At 42.3% G+C, this 22,774-nt stretch overlaps 2 protein-coding genes across 2 annotated transcripts; both read left to right on the top strand.

Annotated features, from left to right (window-relative positions):
- Positions 1 to 1,947: 1,947 nt before the first annotated feature.
- LOC121272181 (up-regulator of cell proliferation-like) lies at positions 1,948 to 19,711 on the top strand. The gene is given in 8 exon segments (XM_041178688.1): positions 1,948 to 1,992; positions 2,827 to 2,913; positions 3,602 to 3,688; positions 15,940 to 16,214; positions 16,217 to 17,215; positions 17,217 to 17,853; positions 17,856 to 18,561; positions 18,563 to 19,711. Coding segments are annotated over 5 exon segments (3,648 nt in total). The 5' UTR covers positions 1,948 to 1,992; positions 2,827 to 2,913; positions 3,602 to 3,688; positions 15,940 to 16,043; the 3' UTR covers positions 19,698 to 19,711.
- Positions 19,711 to 21,188, top strand: LOC121272182 (interferon-induced very large GTPase 1-like). The gene has a single exon (XM_041178689.1). It carries the CDS (start codon positions 19,931 to 19,933, stop codon positions 20,654 to 20,656), a length of 726 nt encoding a protein of 241 aa, XP_041034623.1. The 5' UTR covers positions 19,711 to 19,930; the 3' UTR covers positions 20,657 to 21,188.
- The last annotated feature ends 1,586 nt before the right edge of the window (positions 21,189 to 22,774 follow it).

The following is a 22,774-nucleotide window of genomic DNA, read 5'->3' as shown; positions in this document are numbered from 1 at the left end:
CGCTCCATACTGCCCCATCAAAGTTCCTCAACTGAGACCCTGTCGCAGAATTCGTCTGCGATCTCACCTTCCAGTGAACTGGCGCACAAATCATCCTTTCCCCCTGCCTGATAACTCACATGTGGATCCCAACTCTATACTTGCTTCTGAGGTATACCAGTGCCAGTGCCAGTCTCTGAGCTGGTAGCTACGAATGTCAGATCAAATGATGAGGGTCTCTTCATCCGTGCTGTCTGTAGATTTCTCTTCTTCCTCCTGGGTGTACTGTTGGTGAGCAGATGATGGTCTTTGATTGCCTGATAACAGGAAATCAGAAAGGGGAAGGCTGGTGTGAGGGAAGGAAGGGGTGAAGTGAAAAGCAAGAGGTTCATGGTCACACCAACAGCACCTTGCTCATCAAGCCAGATAGCAGGATGAGGGTGAGCTGAAAGTTTAGAAAGGCATTAAGGCCATCATCTTCAATGTTCTAAGTGATGCCTGATGCCACTTGCTCTGTTGCATTCGGCCCGATGATACTCAGAAGCATCTCCTCCACAGGGCCGAGGAGTTGCAGGCTTCCTTGTCTCACGCCTGGTCTGCTCCCTCCTGTTATGGGCCACCTGTCTTGCAAAAGGGAGGGAAGAGTGTCAGTGATTCTGTTGCAGTGTTTGGTTCATGCGCCTATCATAGTTGATTGGCCGGACCTAGGTGAAGGCCATGGGAGCTGGTGTAATGCTGGCAGCATCGGTAGGTGTGTGAAGGTGATGTGGGGTATCTGGATGTTATGCTTGAGTTCTGAGTGCAGTGAGTGTTGTTGGGCGAGTGATGTGGGTGTTGTCCATTAAGCTTCATGAGATTCTGGTGGTGTGGCCAGGAAGAGATGTCATATGGCACTGTATTCATTGACCACCCACTTAAGGTCATTGACCTTCTTCCGGCTTTGCTGCCAGGCCCTCGGGGCCAATCTCCAGGAACTAACCTCCCTGGCCACCTGCTCCCATTCTCTTCTGAGCATGGGCCTTGGGGCTTCACAGCCCATTGTGGAAACACGGCGTCTCTCTTCCTGTCGAACTCTACCATTAAGGCCCCCATGTCTGCATCTGTGTAACTGGGAGCCATCTCTGCCCTGGTGTTCCATTTTCCTTGTTTTAGAATTGTAGTACTGATATTAAGTGGCAGACTACTGTCCTTCAATGCAGCTTTCCTTTAAGAAGGCCAGACTGCCTTTAAGAGGAGCAGGTTGTCTATACCATGAGCTCTCTCTGTGGATGTTACGCATCCCCCTGCTAAGTGCTCAGGCAGCCAGTGGAATGGCCCTGCTCCCTCCAAAGCTACAATCAAGTTTAAGCGCTGCCCAGTTCCATAGCATTAGATACGGGCAGGTTATGAACAGCTGTTCAAGAAGGCAGCTCACCACCATCTTTCCAAGGAAAGTTAGGGATGGGCAATAAATGCTGGCCTTTCCACCCCACATGAATGAACGTTTAAATAAATCATAGTTCAAATGGCACTAAATTTCACCTTGTAGTTCTCACCTACGCTTGGGAGTATTATTTTGAGTCTGTGGTTAGGAACCAGATTTTACAATATTGTAAAAGACCAGAATATGACACAGAGAATTAATGTTCCAATTTATATCCTTTCCAAATCTAATGGCTATTCGGCTAATGACTTTGCATTTCCTTGTAGGTGTTTCTATTTGTTCCACAAAATGGTTGGAGAACACAGTCCATCAGACATTCTACGGAAAATGCGTAGAAAGCTCATTAACATTTTTAAAGAGCAACCAAATGTCATCCTTGATGAGTTGGATGCGACGCTTATCATCACAAAGGATGAGTATAATGAGACAGATGAGAACGCAGGCCCCACAGAAAGAATCAGAAAACTTATAAATACTGTGGTTCAGAAGGGAGAGGAGACTTGTGAGAGGTTTTGGGAGGTCCTGCAAAACCTAGAGTGAAATCCCAGAACTGGATGAAATATTGTCTGAGTTTTATGCTGCAACAAGAGGTGAGTGAGATTGAGCAAGTCAATATTATTAAATTAACAATTAGATTGCAAGATGGACTCAATGGGCCAAATAACTGTGCATAATAACTCTAAGGTTGGAATCTTGTGCCCTCCTCCGTGACAAGGTTGGTGACAGCGAGAACCCCACCACATTCCCGCCTCCACGCTGATTAGGTCCATGGCAGCAAAACCAAAGAACAGCTTTCCCACCCTGCCGGAAAATGAGGCCCTTGACTGAGCAATCAATGCCGACTCATCCTGCCACTGTAGGTATTAACCCGGCTATCGGTGGATGGAACTTACGTCCCAAGGGTCCTTGATCCAAGGAAATGACAAGCCAGTGGCAGCCAAGTGCCACATGTGATGTTACAAACAACTGCATTACCGTATTTGTGTGAAATTTCTTTGCTCTACGTCATAACAAAAGCTCTGAATGATTTACTGTAAATGCGCTAACACTCTTCTGACAATAGCAAAGGGATTTCATACATTACTTACAACATCATCCTTTCATACCACTGTTTTTTAAGAATGGACTGGGTGGAACAAGAAGTGGTGGGTCTTACCAAAAAGAAGTGATCTGGGGTCTCACCAGCTCTCCAGCCAGTGAAGTACTGGCATTGCTAACTTTGCAGGAAGTGTTTTGGAAGTTAATATTAAAGGATATGGGGCAAAGGTATATGGAATTAGATCATGGATCAGCCATGATCCCACTGAATAGATCAGGATGAGGGATTAAATGGCTTCCTCCTGTTCCTATGTTCCCACTTTTTTTGTAAAAGTAGTGCCATTTTGATGTATAGTTTACAAGATCTGTTTGTAATCCTTATTCAGGTGATTCTTGCCACAGTAATGTAAATGGGACACCTGCTGCCGAAGGGCCTTTGCTCAATCAAGAACAAAACAGAATTGGAAAAGAAGGTACATCGTTTAATGAACTGTGCGAGCAACAAACAACAGTTCTGTTGACTGAACTGGGCCTGTCATGCTCTGCAAAGGTTTTACTGTGATCTGTACAATGGGGTGGGATTGCTTACAAATCAAACCTCTTTCTTCAACCTACTGGTTCACATTCCTAATGGACAGAATAGTCATGTCTTGCAATTGAAAGAATTCAATGGATTGAACTCACCTCATGTGATGTTACAAACAACTGCATTACTGTATTTGTGTGAAATTTCTTTGCTCTACGTCATAACAAAAGTTCTGAATGATTTACTGTCAATGGGCTAATACTCTTCTGACAATAGCAAAGGGATTTCATACATTACTTACAACATCATCCTTTCATACCACTGTTTTTTAAGAATGGACTGGGTGGAACAAGAAGTGGTGGGTCTTCCCAAAAAGAAGTGATGTGGGGGTCTCACCAGCTCTGCAGCCAGTGAAGTACTAGCATTGCTGACTTTGCAGGAAGTGTTTTGGAAGTTAATATTAAAAGATATGGGGCAAAGGTATATGGAATTAGGTCACGGATCAGCCATGATCCCACTGAATAGATGAGGCTGAGGGGTTAAATGGCTTCCTCCTGTTCCTATGTTCCCATATTTTTTGTAGTAGTGCCATTTTGATGTATAGTTTACAAAATCTGTTTGAACTCCTTATTCAGGTGAATCTTGCCCCACTAATGTAAATGGGACACCTGCTGCCGAAGGGCCTTTGCTCAATCAAGAACAAAACAGAATTGAAAAAAAAGGTACATTGTTTAATGAACTGTGTGAGCAACAAACAACAATTTATTCTGTTGACTGAACTGGGCCTGTCTTGCTCTGCAAAGGTTTTACAATGGGGTGGGGTTGCTTACAAATCAAACCTCTTTCTTTAACCAAAAACAGAATTACCTGGAAAAACTCAGCAAGTCTGGCAGCATCGGCGGAGAAGAAAAGAAAACAGAGTTCTGTTGAAGGGTCATGAGGACTCGAAACGTCAACTCTTTTCTTCTCCGCCGATGCTGCCAGACTTGCTGAGTTTTTCCAGGTAATTCTGTTTTTGTTTTGGATTTCCAGCATCCGCAGTTTTTTGTTTTTATCTCTTTCTTCAACCTACTGGTTCACGTTCCTATTGGACAGAGTAGACATGTCTTGCAATTGAAAGAATTCAATGGATTGAACTCATCTGCATTACCGTATTCGTGTGAAATTTCTTTGCTCTACGTCATAAAAGCTCTGAATGATTTACTGTAAATGGGCTAACACTCTTCTGACAATAGCAAAGAGATTTCATACATTACTTACAACATAATCCTTTCATACCACTGTTCTTTAAGAATGGAGTATTCTACAACGTAGGAACACTGAGTTAGTAACATTGCACTATAGGGATAAGATACCAAGGTCTTGATCAGTATCTGGAAATTTAATAACAAATTGAGCCAGTTCGATTCCAGCACTCTGGAAAGTGACATGTGGCCCTAGTGGGGGTGGGGTGGGGGGAGGGTGCAGTGGTGGGAATAAAGATGCTCTCCTTGCTCTCATGCCCACATGTCCGTTCTTGCCCTGCTGCAATGTTCCACTGAAGCTCAACGCAAATTAGAGGAACAGCACCTCATCTTCCAACTAGGCACTTTACAGCCTTCTGGACTTAACATTGAGTTTAACAACTTCAGATCATGAACTCTCTGCTCCATCCTCACTCCTTTTTGATTCCCCCTTCTTTTCTATAACCATTTTTATTTTTTAATTATTTTTTTCCCACTTAGTTTCATTATTATTATTTAGAAAAAATTACTTCTATTTTTATTCATTGTTTTATCCCCAACTTTTAGCCTTTTCGATCTTTATCCCCACCACCGCTCACTCCCCCACCTGACCCCACGAGGGCCATCTGTCACTTTCCAGAGAGCTTACCCTGGTCCTGCCATTACCACATTCTGCTTTCCACTCCTGATGTCACCATTAGCACCTCCTTTAGCCAGTACCACCACAATTAACAACCCTTTGACCTTCTGTTTATGACATCTTTCACAATCTCTCCTTTGCCTCCGCCTACCGCTTGTTCTTGCTATAGAGGGAGTGCAGCAAAGGTTTACCAGAATGATTTCTGGGATGGCGGGACTGACATATGAGGAGAGATTGAGTCGATTAAGATTATATTCGCTGGAGTTCAGAAGAATGAGCAGGGATCTCATAGAAACCTATAAAATTCTAACAGGGCTAAACAGGGTAGATGCAGGAAGGATGTTCCCAATGGTGGGGGAGTCCAGAACCAGGGGTCGCAGCCTGAGGATATGGGGTAGATCATTTAGGACTGAGATGAGGAAAAATTTCTTTACCCAGAGAGTGGTGAGTCTGTGGAATTCACTACCACAGAAAGTAGTTGAGGCCAAAACAATGTACGTTATCAAGAAGGAGTTAGATATAGCTCTTGGGGCGAAACGGATCAAAAGGCATGGGGAGAAAGCAGGAGCAGACTATTGAGTTGGATGATCAGCTATGATCGTAACGAATGGTGGAGCAGGCTTGGAGGGCTGAATGGCCTACTCCTGCTCCTATTTTCTATGTTTCTAACCAGCTTCACCTATTCCGCCCCCTTGAAACAGTGTATATTTCACCACATTTCTACTTTCAGCTCTGAAGAAGAGTCATACAGACTCGAAATGTTAACTCTGTCTTTCTGTCCACCTGGAGTTTTCCCAGCATTCTTTGCTTTTGTTTTAGATTTCCAGCACCCGCAGTATTTTGCCTTTACAATATCTTAAGTGTTGCAATACTGTTACTCAAATGTCAATAAGAGACATATTTCAACAACACTTCAGAGGTTTTACAAAAAAGTTGGTAATTAAGTGATATTTTCTCACAAGTACAATGTTAACATTTGTTTAAAATAACAAAACAAGCCATTTAATTGCCACCAAAATGAACAACAAACATGCAAATTAGGAGCAGGAATAGGCCACTCGGCCCCTCGAGCCTGCTCCGCCATTTAATAAGACCATGGCTGATCTGATTTGATCTGAAAATGGAACTGATTGATCGAGGTTGGGAGCCACACAAGTTCTTAATAAGCTGCAGGTTGTTGATCCCTCGTCTGGAGATTTATTAGAATATAGAATGCTTTCCCTCTAGTGCCTCTGAACTACCTCCTTCTCACATCTCAGGAGCTAACTGTGCCCCAACTGGGCAGCAGAATTGGCTGAAATTCATAAGGAGCTGTGCCGGGATATCTGTTTTCTGCCTGCTGCTTGTTACTTCTACTCAAATGAAATCCTCAGGCTGGCTTGGCTTGACTCACGAAACAATCACTCTGCCAACTTGCTGCCTGATTAGGGCACAACTCAAAGTTCTCTCCCTTAACATCCATTTAAGCACTGGAACATGCAGACGGGATCTCTATGTAATACATCATTTGAAGGACATCTCCCTGACAAATCCCTAAGTACTGTGCTGATGTACCTGCTCAATGAGTTCTGACTTGTGCAATCAGGCTCCAACCCACAAATTTCTGACCCAAATGCATGAAGAACTGAGCCAATGTGACTTAAAGTAGACAAAAGCCATTCAATTTTACATCTACGTGTTTTTAAAGAATTCTGAATCAAATTTGGAGAAGCTTTTAATTGGTTTTATTAAAAGTTAGTCAGATAAAGAGGAAATCCCTGACAGTTGAGAAAGCGGCTTATCCATCTTCATGCTAAAACCTGTACTGAACCTTAGTCAGACCACACCTAGGGTGTTATGTACAATTCTGATCACCATATTATAAAAAAAGATATTGATGCACTGGAGATGATGCAAAAAAATGATTTACCAGGATGATACCAGGAACGTAGCGTATACCTGTCAGGTGAAGACTGACAGACGGGTCTCTTTTCACTTGAAAACAGAAGGCTGAGGGGTGACCTAATAGAGGTCTTTAAAATTATGAAAGGTTTTGATAAGGGTAGGTGCAGAAGGAATGTTTCTTTTTGTGGAAAAGAGCATAACTAGAGGCCATCAATATAAGATAGTCACTAAGAAATCCATTAAGGAATTCAGAAGGAACTTCTTTAGCCTGTGCTATGAGCCTTGGTCAGACCCCCAAGTTCTTAGTAAAATCCGGTTAAGGACCAATAATGTTTTGTTTAAAGTGGACAAATGGGCAGGATCTTCCATTCGACGTGGGGTTGCGGGTTTCACAACGCATCATTCTGATCTTCCATTCGGCGGGTGCGTAGCGTGGCCACCTGCGCACCCACTGATCTGTCAAAGGCCTGTTAAGATAATTAATAAAGTAATTAAGCCAATTGAGAAAACTGCCCATCCAACCTTAAGATTGGCGGGTAGGCGAAGACCCCAGGCGGCCTTTGCATTTTTCATGAAACCTCATCCACGGGCGGGATGAGGTTCATGAAGGTTTCATTAATTAAATATAAATTTTTATGAAAATTCATAAACATGTCCCAGCTCATGTGTCTGGCGCGCCCACATGCCGAGCATAAATTTCTGCCTTTCGTCCTTCTCATGAGGGTTTCCAATCTTCACCTTCAAAGACCTTGCCTTGGAATTCTTCCCAAAAGTCGCACCAAAACAGTCAGCTTCAACAATGGCCCACTTCACAGGGTTTCAATCTCATCTCCTGAGATTCCGTTCCCCTGGATACCCGAGCTTACACTCTGGCACTAACTCACAAGCACAGCTTCAGATCTTCTGTGCGCTAAGCAGAACACTACTGCTCCAAAGGGGTACCTTTGCCTCAACAGCCCACAGCAAGGAGTCGCCAACCTTCAGCTGCCTTCTTGGATCTTCAGGGCTTCTGCTGAGCCATCTTCACTTTAAAGTTCGCCACCCGCAGCCCTTTCTCTAATTGCAGTCTTTTTCTCTGCTCCTCTGTTTTTCCTTAACTGGGACCTGTTTCTGTCCCTTGTCTCTGTCCCTTACCTGGGATATCCTTGTGCAAGATGTAGAGTTTCTGCCAGAAAAAGGTTTGTTCACAATTGGGATTTTCTTGGATTCAGCTTCTAAAAATGGATCTGTTGCCAATTGCCAAAATTCCTCCTTCAACCAACCATTTCCCATTTAGTCATCATGTCACTTTGGCCTTTTCCTAAACCATTTAGATGTAGAAAATATTCTTCCAACCTCCAGATGCTTATTTTAAGACAATGATCAAAGAGTTCCCCTTTCAGTTTGAAATAATTGAATTTCCTCATCATTTATCCCTTATTTTGTTGTCTCTGTCCCTTACCTGGGATATCCTTGTAGGACATCTCCCTATCCCATGACTCTATCCCCTTTTTGGGACGTCTCACTGTCCCCTACCTGGAAATCTTGTTATGGTGCTCCGGTCACCTGACCGGGTATTCGCATCATTTTTTTCTTTGCACAAGCGCACTCGGTCTCAAAGAATGTAAAAAGGCTCATCTGTGCACATGCAGCCCCCTCCAGGTCTGCACATGCTCAAAAATTCCAAGGCCTGTAGAGAGTTGAAATTCTCGAGCTCAACATCAAGGTATGTTTGAATTTCATAATACCCACTTCCTTGGAAGAAAGAAAGCTCCATCACAATAAAAGCTTCATTACAATGGCTTTACAATTTCTTTACTTAACATCATAAACTTCTAATGAATAGCTTATTATAAACTATAAGGATAACCTTTTCAATTTGTTGTATAATTACATAAATCATATTATAAAGTACCAAGGGGAAAAGTACCAAAAGAAAAACTATTTCATGTAATAAGTAGGATTAACAGAGTTTAAATATCATAGAATTATCATAACTTAAAATCTGCCTTTTCTCCTACAATATTCTCCTGAACAGAACAACAACAATTATATGTTTTTTATCTATAATCTTTTCATAATCAACCAAAAGAAAGTGAAAATATATTAAAGTTTTCTTTAGAAACATCTTGACCAACTTATATCTCTACTTTGTGCTAGGGTTTTAACCTTGCTGGTATGACTGTAAATGAATACTCTGGCAGGCTACTGTTTTCACATGTGGACACATATTAATCATGCTATGTGATACACAGAAACTAGGAGCAAGAGTAGGCCATTCGGCCCTTCGAGCCTGCTCCGCCATTCATTATGATCATGGCTGATCATCCAACTCAATAATCCCCATACCCTTTGATCCCTTTCCCCTGAAAATCTGTATCCAACTCCTTCTTGAAAACATACAGGGTAGAATTTTGCCCTTGGATGGCGTGCGAGCTCCACCAGCTCGGTGGCAGAAGGCCAGCCGACCCACGCCATTGAAACGGGGCCCACCGCCATTTTAAGTGGGCAGGCCAATTAAGGCCCGCCCAGCGGCATCCCCAACAGGAAGCGCGTGCAGGGGGTGCAGGGATGCCCCATCTGTCAAAGTGCGCTCTTTTGCGCATGCGCGTGAAAGAGCACACTGCTCCCTGAGGCAAAGTGCTGTCTCAGGGAAATTCGTGACAGGTAAGTTAAGTGTAAAAATAGAAATATTAAAAAATTAACATGTTCCCCCTCGTGTGACAATGTCACACGAGATGGGACATGTTAATAAAAAACACATAAACTTTATTACTTTTTTACAAAACGGACATGAAACTTCTTCACGCCAGCGGATAAAGTTTCATGAACAATCTGGAGCCCGCTGGAGCTCCTGGCCTGCCCACCAGCCTTCAGGTTGGCCAGGCAGGTCTTTAATTAGCCTGTCAATGGCCTCAATTAGCCATTAACAGGTCGGTGGGTGGACAGCTGATTTCGCCTTCCTAAAAATTTAAAGGGACCAGGATGACGTCGGGGATTCCTCCTGCCATCATCCCGCATCATTTTCCCCTCGGCGAGCGGGCCCCACCCCCAAATCACCAAGGGGAAAATCCTGGCCACAAAGTTTTGGTCTCAACTACTTTCTGTGGTAACGAATTCCACAGGCTCACCACTCTCTGGGTGAAGTCGCACTACCACGAGCTGTGACTCACTGGTGTCAGGTATCACTTCCAACTTCAAATGCCAATTATATCTGCTTTCCTAGCCCCCGCAGGTAACCCCAATTTTAACTTATCTTCCAACTCTGTTAACTTAACCTTGGATATTTTTAATAACCCAATCAGAGTTATAACTTCTACTCCTAGACAATTCTTAGCAATTGCCAAACCATCCTGCAGTCTCACCACTTATAAAAATAACTCACCAACTCCTAAATTCAAAGTGTTTCTCGTACTCATAACCTTAAGATTCACCAATTCCAAGGGCCCCCAATTGTTATGACTGTAGAGGCTGAGTTTTTAAATCCCAAAGGGAAATTTGAACAACTGTCATAACCTATATTTTCAATTAATATGTTTGAGATACAGCTCTGAATTCAAAAAGAAAACCACTGAGTCTCAAGAGGTTTTTATAAAAAACTAAATTACACATTTATTAATTTAACAACAAATTAAAACATTTAAATGTCTACAAATTACTACCATAAAATCTTTTAAAGAATTCCCCAAATTAATCATTCCCAGGAAAATCTTCACCAAGGCAACAATAACCCATAACTTTAAACAGACACCAGGCAAAGCACAGTAAACCTTTTGAGTTCGAAATCTGGTCCCTTGCAATTTCTCCTTTGCAGGGACAGGGTGGAATTTTCCGAGTTCATTGGCGACGGGTGTGATAGGTGCCGTGCATGGAAAATATGGCGTGACCTGATTCACGATAGCATCAAGGTCGCGATCGTCTGCTGTGCCCGCCAATGGCGAGCTGCGTTTCCCAGCATGGGTCGGCAGAGAGCTAATTGTAATATATTAGCATATACTTAAAAGGCCATCTTGGAACCCCACCATATCGTCCATCTACACCGGTGGGAAAGCACGCCGATGGGCTTCACAACAGCACACATGCGACATGCATTTGGTGGCATTCACTTTGGGGAAACTGAGGAGTGAGCAGCAGCGTTCTCCACAGCTCGCCTGTTGTTTACAGGCATCAGGGTGTCAGGGGCAACAGATGCTTGGCCTCGGAGGCGACTGCTGAAGGTAGGCGGGGGTCAAGGGCTGGCCTGGCACTGCAGCCCATGCACAGGCAACTGAGGTGGGGGGCAGGGTAAGCAAGAGGAGTGGCCATGCATTAGGGACATCTGTATAAACTGACAAGTACATCCATGATAACCACGTCTTTCCCTCTCTTTCATGCTGCAGGAGGGCCATGTCAGGATCATAGATCCTGGTGTCCTTGCTGTATGCCTGATGGCCTACAGAGAGCGTAGAAGGCGGAGGAGAGAGTGACTGAGGCACCTGGCCACACAAAGGCAGGAGCAGCAGCCTCATGAAGAAGGGGCAGCACTGGCTCCCCCACACACTGCCCAGGTGCAACGGCGAGCCTTGGTTGGTCAGCGCCTAACAACACCCACGGTTCTATAGACACCGCCTGCCATTCCTGTAGATGACTGAGAACCAGTGTCGCCAATGACTGCACATGTCTAGGAACATGGTGGCTCACATCTGCCACTTACTGCAGGATTTGACTCCAAGGGGACATGGAGGGCATCCACTGCCAGTGGCTGTGAAAGTGACTGTGGAACTCAATTTCTATGCCAGTGGCTCCTTTCAGGGCTTCACAGGTGACATCTGTGGAATTTCACAATCTGCCACCCACAAATGCATCCATGAGGTCACGGATGCCATCTTCTCCATGGCACACAACTTTGTGCTTTTTGCCTGGGACCAGGACAGCCAGGGTGCAAAGGGCATTAGATTCTCCTGGATCTCGGAATTCCCACGGGTGCAGGGTGCGAGTGACTGCACTTGTGTGGTGCTTAGGTCTTCACTGCTACACCTAGGGGGCTTCATCCAATGACTGAGGCTTCCACTCACTGAACATGCAGCTGGTATGCGACCACCAGAAACGCATCCTACAGGTATATGCACGGTTTCCAGGGAGTATGCACCATGTCTACATCCTGAGTCGCTTGCAGATCCCTGCAGATTTCCAGGGTCCACAGAGGCTGCAGCGTTGGCTTCTTGTTTTCAAATTCTGTCAGAACTTTGATCTCCAGCATCCCTTCACCCATCTGCGACCTTTCCCTCCTGTTGTGAGCCAGTTTGTCTTGCAAAGATAGAGATGGAGAGAGTGTATCAGGGCTCCTGCCGAGTCAGATGATAAGTATGCCTGGCTTATGTGAGTGGGGAGTGTTCCCATGGACGGGATGAGGGCAATGACGGTGTGTCTGAAAGAGCGAATGGTGATGTCCCTTGCACTGGTAGTGAGTGATGGCCCTGTGGATGCGTGAAGAGTTTGTGGGTGCAAGAGTTGGGAGTGATGAAAAGAGTGAGACTGGTGGAACGGAGGAGATCACTAGGTGGCTGTCCTCCTCTGCAGGTTGTTCGCACTGAACACCGCTGCCACCACCTCCCTAGCCAAGTTGGTCACATTGCTACCCATCCTGCGACCAGAGCAGGGCTAGAGCAAATCCCATCGGGCCTCCACAGCTTCCAGCAGTCGCTCAAGGGACCTGTCATTGAAGTGGGGGGCTGCAGTCTTTTTGCCTTTGCTGGCCATGTCTCTCGGACAGCGGTGATGAGCTGGTGGTGATGAGTGCCTTGCTGGCAGCTGCATTTTAAAGATGGCGGCTGGCGTGATCCAACAGCGGTGTGATAGCGAGCTAGTGAATGAAAGTCCGCCCGCCGTTGAAACAGCGTGTCTCCTGGAATGCAGAAATAGAGGCGGGCTCGGGAAGATAGGGTGTGAAAACCCACCATTTTTGTCAGCAGATAGGGCTACCTTTTGCCTGCCCACTACCACACTTAGTGCAATTCTGGGAAAATTCCGCCCACAGTTGTAGGGCTTACAGGCTACTTAGATCTTACATGCCTCTGACCTGCACATACAAAACTTTTCTGTTGATAGCCTTCCCTTTGAATGTAAATTCTCATGGTATCCCTAGGTCTTTGAATTCTACCTCTTCCAACAATAAAACCTCTTTCATAGCATCAATTTTATTAGTAACATAAACACATTGCTCGGTGTCTCCCAGCTAGGTGCAAGATTTTACTCCATTCTTTTGAATAGTTTATTCAACAAATGCAAATGTACTCTTTACCTTCTAGCCTTTCGTTTATCTAAGTAACATCCAAACTACTATACATCAAAGCACCCAGACTATCTGGCTTTAATTCAATTAAGCTACACACCCACAGACACAGACCCTACCACAAATCCAATTTAAAAATAATTTCCAATAACATTATATACATTAATATCTTCATGACAGGGATGCTATTTTAAATTCTTCCAATACCATTTGCTCCCTTAAATTCTCAAAATCTTGTTCTAACTTCAGTGATCAAATGCACCAATCCCACAAGATTTCTTTCTCCCTAGCAAATTCTACAAATGTTTCATTTGGTCTTTTCTTCATAGACCAAAATTCAACTGATATGCTGCAGGGACAAGTTTATAAGTATTAAGTACTGCAGTTTTAACTAACTCATAATCTGAAGATTATTTTTCCTAAAGACTAGAATACACATCCATAGCCTTCCCACCAAAACACTGCAAAATGGGAGTCCATGTGTCCTTTGGCCACTTTAGCTTTGTAGCCACTTTTTCAAACAAGATAAAATATCTTTTTGTTATATCAAAGCTCGGAATGGGACCTGAATACTCATCCGAACTGCAAGGCTCTCACCCCATAACCTAAACTTTTCTCTAGCCGGATCATGCTGTCTGATTTCCTCCTATCTTTGAAATCAAGCTTTCGCATTTCCATTTCTTTTACTCTTTTTTTTTCCTCCTCCCTTGCTAACTTCTCACTCTCTCTCTGGAACTCAAGTTCAAACTTTTCATTTATTTTGCCATCTGATCTGCAACTGAATTCCAGCTAACTCAACTGAATTGCTATCTGTATGAACTTTTTCGCCTTGTAATTGTGAATGCTATGCTATTACCTCAATTACATCGGCTTTCTTAGCCTGAATTTAACTCTAATTCTTCTGCCAGTGCAATTAGGCTAGCCTCAGGTAATTGTTGCGAATCTCTCAGGGATAAATATTCCCTCATCAGAAAAGTCTTAGCAATTGACAAAGCCATTCTGCTTTTCAATCAGTATCATAAAATTTACTGCGGGAATCTTATCAACCTTAACCTCAGCAAGCACCAGCACTTGTATTTGTCCACAAGAAACCCCAATTTATACAATGATCCTTGGCCTGACACCAAGTTATTGGTAAGAATCTGTTAGGAACCCACAACGTTTTGCTTAAAGTAGACAAAGTTTGAAATTCAAGAATCTTGCTCAGTGAAGAAAGCCACAGCATTCCACAGATTTTGAACAAACAAAAATAAACTTCACCATACAAGATCAGAAAGATAAAAAAACATTTACAATACCTAACTTATACTCTAACATTCAGGCTAAGTATGAGGTACATATGAATTAACAGGCAAACTGTGGTCGAACACACCGCACTGCACAATAAATGCCAAATGCGACCAAATCAGATCCCATGGATTTCTCAACAATCCACCAGATGTCCGTAACACAATGAGTTTGCCTGTTAATACAGTACTTTATTTTTGTTTGCTCAAAACCTGTGAATCCTGTTGCTTTCTTCACTGAGCAAGTGTCTCAAATCTCAAAGTTTGTCTCCCTTAAACAAATTGTATAGGTCCCTAACAGATTCTTACCAATAACTTGGGGGTCTGGCCAAGAATCATAACATTATGAGTCAACCAATCAAACTGAAACTTTTTCTTTCTCCAAGGGTTTCCAATCTTCATCTTTGAAGATCTTGCTTTGGAATTCTTTCCAAAACTTGCTCCAATGTAAGATGACTTCACCAACAGCCCACCTTGCAGGGTTTCAATCTTATTTACGAGTCTACACTCAAGAACCAACACAAGCACAACATCAGTTCTTCGGCCATGCTGAGCAGAACACTACACTCCAAAGGGGTAACTCTGCCCAAACATGGAGTCGTCACCCTTTGGTTGCCTTCTTGGATCTTCACGGCTTCTCCCGAGCCCTCTTTGAATACCAGGAGGAGCTTCTTTCTCTGCTCCTCTCATATTCCTTTACTTAACTGGGACCTGTTTCTGTCCCTTACCTGAGACGTCCTTTTGGGACCTTTCTCTGTCCACTCTCTCCTTTTTGGGACCTCTCCCTGTTCCCTTGCTGGGAAACTTGCTGCGAGGCAAGGCCAGATTTTGAAATCTCCCTGCAGGCAGGATGAAGGAGTGCAATGGGCCAGACCCGATCCCAGCCTGGGGATTCCCCACCTATGATTTAAGGCAAAGTTAAATAAGCATATAAAGTAGAAAGGAATTAATGTTTCCTATGATAGATTTAAATGAGGAAAGGCAAGGGAAGCCTGAATGCAGGATATAGCAGCATGGACTGATTGGGCCTAATGACCTGGTTCTTTGCAGCATATCTTACATAATCAGTTGATAAGAGTCAAGGGCCATTTTTAGTAGTAGGCAAAAGGAGCAATTTTAATGGTGCAGGAGAGTAAACATCTGGATGAGTTTAAAGCTGATGGGGTAACAGGTAGCTGAGTAAGATATGAGACAAGGTGGGTGTATGGAGTTAGGTTGCAGATCAGCCATAATCTCACTGAATGGCAGACCAGGCTCAAGGGGTTAAATGTTCTCGCCCTGTTCCTATGTTCTGGACAATCTAACTGCTCTGACCTATTACGAGATAGAAGAAGATGGTGGCATTTAAGCAAAGAGGGAAATAAGCATACAGTATTAGGACGACAACTTCTGAATTAGAGATGTTAACTTCAATAATGAAACTACTATTGATGCAGTTGACTCTGGGTCAAAAGTTTCTAGGTTTGAAACAATTGATGTGGGAGAGAAAAGCCTGAAAATTATTCTCGCCAGAACAGATAGGCAATTAATTCTCAAGGGAATCTTTGGTTATAAACTTGGTGTAACTCAATGCAAATGTTGAATCTTTTTGGAAACTATAATATTCCATCCTGAGATGGACAGTGGTATCAGAAAAGGAGTGTGTTTACTATGCATATTAGAAACATCATTTTTATCTCTCATTTTACAGTCAAAGAAAATAATTTTCAGGAAGTGCTTTCCAAGCTGAAACTGCAGAAATACTTCCAAGAGAAACTTTCTTTAAGCAAAATTCTTGAAATTGACCCAGAAACCATGGTCTGCGCAAAACCTGAAAGCTCCGAAGATGTGCCATGGTATTTTCTAAAGAAACTTATGATTCTCAACTTGACATCCAGAAACATTAGGTGCTCAGCAAACATTCCTAAAGACAAAACAGCGACTGGTATTGAAACTAATTTTTCCAACTTTTTGATATGCCGGGGAAAGATGCTGGTGATTTGTGCAATCCTCTGGATGTCATTACCGCAGTTTTCCTTTGTGCTGATAGCTTCCTGCAGCAAGAGATGATGATGAAGATGTCCATGTGTCAGTTTGCTTTGCCTCTCTTATTGCCAGACTACAGTAAGGACAGCATCACCCTACTGCTGTGGGCCATGCGTTTCATCGTGAAGAAGTGGAGATCTGAGTCGCTGGAAGCAAATAAAGGATTCAAAGAGGCAACTATGGCAACTACTCCAATGCATGTCATTTCATTTATTCGTCTGGGTAAATGCAGCACATCCAAATCAAAGGTCCTTAACGAGGTACTAAGTAACCCACACCATCATCACGATTTCTTTGTCACTCATAGCATGGAATGTGGTGGCATTCCTCGTAAAATCTCAGATGGTTTAGTTGAGTTCTGCTGGTACCTCCCTTGTGGTAAGAGAAATATTGATATCTTCACAGAACCTGTTCTCATTGCCAACCTCCATGGGGATGCAAATGTGCTACATTCTCAAGTTCACTTCTTGGCTAAGGTATCCTCAGCAGTCTTTATATTTGTCAATCAGATTGGTACTGATGAGTTTGCATTCCTGGATTCCATTGCAAAATTGCAAACACGATACTTCCTAATCCTCAATCCACAACCTGACCAACAGGAAGTGACGAGCAGCTTTCTCCAGAAACTCGTTCCGTTAATGAAACTGGAACTGAATCATATCATTGTTAAAAACAAAAACATGAATACATCAGAGTTTGTTGAACAAATCCAGTCGAGCATCAAGGACACTCTGGAAGATGTGACTGACCTGATGAGCATTGAGAAAATAGCTGCCTTCGCTCGTGAGTCAGAGATTTGTGTCGATGAAGATGAACCAAGATGTCAACGCATAAAAGAAGTAGCAGAGGAAATAATTGGTGCCATGAAAAGCATGCAAAGCGTGGCAGAGTACAAAATGAAAAAACTACCTTTACAAGGAGAGCTCTGGAAAAAAATGGCCCAAGTTAGTCAAGGAGCTTTGTCGTCAGAGAAATCGTGGAGATAAGTCTGTCGACATGTACAACAGCGAACTCAGGCTTGAACAAACAAATCTGCGGAAGAAACAGCTAGAATACGATATCACTGAAAGCCTTTCTGAGTTTGTCACTGCAATGGCACATATGGACAAAGATGAAAGACACTTTTTCCTGAAGTGGATCAAATATCTTCTTGATGCTACTGCACGACAAGAGCTTTCTGAATTACGTGAGTCTTATAAACAACAGTATAAAGCTTCACCTGGTGCAAGTGAAAAGCTCACCGAGCTCGACAAACAAATATTAGACAGCTCTCTGGGGCTAGAACATTTCATGTGAGAAATAGGACAGATTTATGAAGCTGAGGTAACTTTAGTTCAAGAACATATTCACCCAGAAAATAAGTGCCAATATACATCATTTCCCAGCATTGCTGCTGATTTTATGTTAGATGGCTTTCCACTTGAACTTTTAGATGGCGATGCTTCCAGCATATCCGAACAGTGGGTCAGTGCTGTGCTCACAAACCTTTCAGAGAAACTGGGACCAGATACTAAAATTGTTGTTTTAACTGTATTAGGTGTACATAGCACAGGGAAGTCTACTCTCTTGAACACAATGTTTGGTTTGCAGTGAGCAGTGGGAGATGTACAAGAGGAGCCTTCATGCAGCTGATTAAAATTACAGGAGACCTGAAAGAGGAGATTGGTAGTGGGTACCTCATGATTATTGACACAGAAGGGTTAAAAGCTCCAGAACTGGCAAAGCTGGAGGACAGCCATGAACATGACAATGAGCTTGCAACTCTGGTTGTTGGATTAAGTGACGTTACATTAATCAATATGGCCATGGAAAACTCTTCCGAAATGAAGGACGTTTCGCAGATCATGGTGCACGCCTTCCTGAGGATGAAAGAGGTTGGACACAGACCAAACTGTCAGTTCATTCATCAAAATGTGGGAGAAGTGTCGGCACATGATCAGAACATGAGAGACAGGAAACACCTCCTGGATCAGTTAAATGAAATGACACGGGCAGCAGCAAAGATGGAGAAGAAAGACAGCGTGTTCACAAAGTTTTCAGATGTCATGGAATACAACCCTGAAATAAACAACTGGTACATTCCAGGACTGTGGCACGGTGTTCCTCCCATGGCACTAGTAAACACTGGCTACAGTGAAAATATATTCAAGTTGAAGAAATATCTTTTTGATTTATTTAAACAGCGCAAAGGAAGAAAAGAACCATTTACAATTAATCAATTCACAGAATAGATGAAAAGTTTATGGAATGCTGTCAAATATGAAAATTTCATTTTCAGTTTCAGAAATAGTTGCAGATGCTTACTGCCAACTCAATTTAAAGTACTCAGAGTGGGAGTGGCAATTTAGGAAAACCATGCATTCCTGGGTTGAAAAGGCTGAGAATAATATCGACAACCATCCTCTGAATCATCCTCTTGATGATTTGTATCTGACTCTGATTCAAGAATCAAATAACATCCTCCAGAGTCAAAAACAAAAGGTTCTTGATCATCTGGAACAATATTTCAACAGCAAAGTTGAGAACATTCACCTTGTGGAGAAATTCAAAACTGACTTCGCCTTGAGTGCTGAGAGTTTGCAAAATGAGCTTGAGATTTACTGCAAGCAGAGATGCAACAATGCAATTCAGAGATGCAAAGGCATGGACAAGTTGATTAACATACAAAAGGAGTATCAGGGAAATATTCAGAAACAGGTCAGTGAACTTTTACAAAGACGCAAACAGTCGGAGACTAAACTCGATGACAGTTTTCTACACGAACAGTTTGAGAAGATGTGGAGAGAGACGGTAAAACCACTTCAGGAAATGTCATTCAAAAAACACAATATTGAAATGGAGTTTGAAAATCAACTGAGACAAAATCTACGACATGGGGGCAGTGCCGTGAGTCAGAGATTAGATGCAGCTGGAAAACTATCTGCAAAAGGAAAAAATCCCTTTGAAGTTACCAAGGATCATATCGAAAAGAGTTATTACCAAAGATTTAAGGGCTTTTTCAAAAATACTTCTAACAATGAGGTGCAAATGTTTGCAAATAGTTTGATAAAAGACTCTGAGGAACATGCACAGGAGAAGGTTAAAGCAAAAGTTGATTTTGATCCAAACCACTGTCAACTATTGCTGAAAACAATTGATGAAAAGTTACATGATGCAGAATATCATGGCCTTAACATTAATACTAACTTTGAGGTGGATCTAAAGCTGTATATATGTGGACACGTCCTTCCAATTTACCAAAAGATGCACCAAGATTTATTTAGAAAAAATGATCCATTGACTTGTCTGAAAGAAAAGAAACCTGCCTACTATACCACTTTTAAAGATCTTTATCAAGAGAAAGTCAGAAAAGAGCTCAAGCTCTGTGCAGCAACTGCCTCCAACCAGCTCTTCAGAAAGCCATTGACAAAAAGCTTGGTGTAGAGATTGTTGAGGATGTAAAAGCCAACTGTACAAACCATGAATTGAGCAGCAGAGCCTATCTCCAAGCCGTAATTTTACTAGAATTACTGGAAGAGCACTGCGTGGAAAATTACAAATGTTACATTACAAACTATAAGGTCTTTGCAAAAGATTGGATTAGGAAAAGAATAATAAAGAATTACACAGGAGGAACTAAAATTGCAGGGATTGCCATAAAAATAATCCAAGCTCTGATGAGAAAGACAAAAAGTGCCTTAGAACAAGCAATGGCGACTAAGAAGGAAAATGTGCCAGAATTTTTAACAGAAGTTCGTGATATTTTGAAGGATGATTTTGTGATTGACAAGGGGAGTTTGGAAATTGTACTCTTTCAAAATGCCACCAAAGCTAGCGAGTTTGCCAAGGATGTTGTTGCAGCCCTGGATGATGTGGAGCAGAATCTCATATCAGGCTTTAATGGAGACTGTGACATCAAAGAAATTCTGTCACATCTGACAGTGCAGCCTGATAAAGAAATCTTCCGCCAAGTTCTTGGCTGTGGGAAGATGTGCCCATTCTGTGGAGTTCCTTGTGAACGGGGAGGCTCAGGGCACAAGCAGCATTTTTCTGAAACACATAGGCCTAAGGGTCTAAAATATTATCACTATGATTTCAATGAAAAGCTTGTAGCAACAGTGTGCACTTCTTCAGTGGCATGTGATGCTTCATTCTGCTGTACAGAAACACATGATAAATTTCATCCTTACAAAGACTATCGCAGTGTAAATGATTATTTTGTCTCCTGGGATATTCCACCAGACACCAGCATCCAAGCAGCATCTTACTGGAAATACGTTCTGTGTACTTTTAATAAAGAGTTTGCTGAGGCTTATAATGCCAAAGAAGCTGATATCCCTGACGACTGGAAAACTATACAAAGGGAAATAAAAGCAGAAATAAAGAAAACATACAATATGTGAACAAAAATATAAAGTACTTGGAACAGTACAAGATGAAATCTTCAGGGAGACACTGTAATCAGACATTTACTTTTAATACCATTCACAATACTTCAGTCACAGGAGAGCACTAACGCCATTGTTTCATGTGAGGATTCTCATCATCGCTCAAGACTCAGGGTTAACCTATCTTTTAACAAAATCGGAAAGCAAAGAATTGCCAGAAACAGCACGAAGAATACTATTGAGCTGAACTGTCTTGTCTGCTACTTACAGGAATCAATTGCCCACCTCCGTATCAATGTGTACACTGTGATAATATTTACCTCAGTGATTAGAATTTGCTTGAAATGTATTTCTCATATTGTGGTGGTGGTAGTTTAAAGGGAACCCCACTAAGGTTGTGCCAGATAATGATGAAATTAAGATAGGTTGTAGTGAGTGGAACCAAATCAATATCATAATTCTGAAATAAAAACAAAAAAACTGCAGATGCTGGAAATCCAAAACAAAAACAGAATTACCTGGAAAAACTCAGCAGGTCTGGCAGCATCGGCGGAGAAGAAAAGAGTTGACGTTTCGAGTCCTCATGACCCTTCGACAGAACTTGCGTTCGAGTCCAAGAAAGAGTTGAAATATAAGCTGGTTTAAGGTGTGTGTGTGGGGGGCAGAGAGATAGAGAGACAAAGAGGTGGAGGGGGGGGGGTGGGGGTGTGTGGTTGTAGGGACAAACAAGCAGTGATAGAAGCAGATCATCAAAAGATGTCAACGACAATAGTACAATAGAACACATAGGTGTTAAAATTAAAGTTGGTGATATTATCTAAATGAATGTGCTAATTAAGAATTCTGAAAGCTTTTTTAAATTATCCTGGAATGATTAAATAAAGTTTATAATGCATCATCCTGTGTCCTGTTTAGCTCCTGTTTGTATCCTGTTTTACTTAATATTGTTTTGCATTCCTGCTGGTAGCAAATAACAGTCACAGTTTGTCTACTGTTCTCAGGATGCTGTGGGCAAGGCTGAGCATTTATTGCCTATCCCTAATTGTCCTTGAGGGTCGTGGTGGGCACACTAGAATGGATACAGAGGAGAGTTATGAAGAAGCTGCCAAGAATGGAGAATTTTAGCTATGAGGAAAGACTGGATAGACACCAAAGGGGTTCTTACCTAGATACTGACTATATATAATGATAATATATAACGATAACATATGCACATTAAATATTAACTTAAAACAATTTCCCTGATTAAAATACAAAATTAAATTGCTGGATAATATTACTGCATATTTGCCTGCTTGGATTTGTTTCCTTTGGAAGAGGAGTCTGAGGGGAGATTTAATTGAGTGATACTAAATTGAAGGGCCTAGATAAGAGTGAATAGGAAGGACCTACTCCCTTTAGCAGAGATTTAAAATAATTGGTAGGATTGGAGAGAAGTTGAGGAGACGTATGGTCACCCAGAGAGTGATAGAGGCAGAAACCCTCACTGCATTAAAAAAAATAGGCACTTGAAGTGGCATAACCTACAAGTTTATGGACCTTCAAGGGCTGGAATTAAGCTAGAAGCTTCTTTCTCAATTAGCACAGACGTGATGGGCCAAATACCTCCATCTGGTCAGTATTTTTTTTTTGTTTCTGTTTCTCATGAACCATTGCACTCCCTGTGGCAAAGATACTCTCACAGCATTGTCTTGTCCTTCTAGGTGGTGCTAAGCATGGGTTCTGCTGAGCCCTTGATGAGTTGCTGAAGTGTATCATGTAGATGGTACACATATGGTGAACCAGGGGTGGAGGCAATGAATGTTTAAGGTGGTAGATGAGGTGCTGATCAAACAAACTGCTTTGTCCTGGATGACATGGTGCTTTCTGAGTGTTGCTGCACTGCTGGAATGGGTAGGTTGTCTTATGAGGAAAAGCTGGATAGGCTTTAAGTAGACTTATCTACTTGTTCCAGTGTGACATCATCCACTTCAATCTTTACTCTAGTTTCTTCTAATGCACTCCATCTAATTACTATTGTTTTTTGGTAGTTTATATTATATTTTTGGTGTTTATATTCAATCAATATTCTAAACTTCTAGATTTTTTTTGATCTTTGTTATTTTGTAGAACCTCTTCTGATATTATGTGACT

Source organism: Carcharodon carcharias, chromosome 33, assembly GCF_017639515.1.
Source record: "Carcharodon carcharias isolate sCarCar2 chromosome 33, sCarCar2.pri, whole genome shotgun sequence".
Taxonomy (NCBI): domain Eukaryota; kingdom Metazoa; phylum Chordata; class Chondrichthyes; order Lamniformes; family Lamnidae; genus Carcharodon; species Carcharodon carcharias.
The sequence above is the reverse complement of the archived record's forward strand: the minus strand, read 5'-3'. Positions and strand labels throughout refer to the sequence as shown.

Excerpts from the sequence above, each read along its gene's own strand:
- LOC121272182 (XM_041178689.1), top strand. The coding sequence starts at position 19,931 with ATGAGAAAGACAAAAAGTGCCTTAGAACAAGCAATGGCGACTAAGAAG.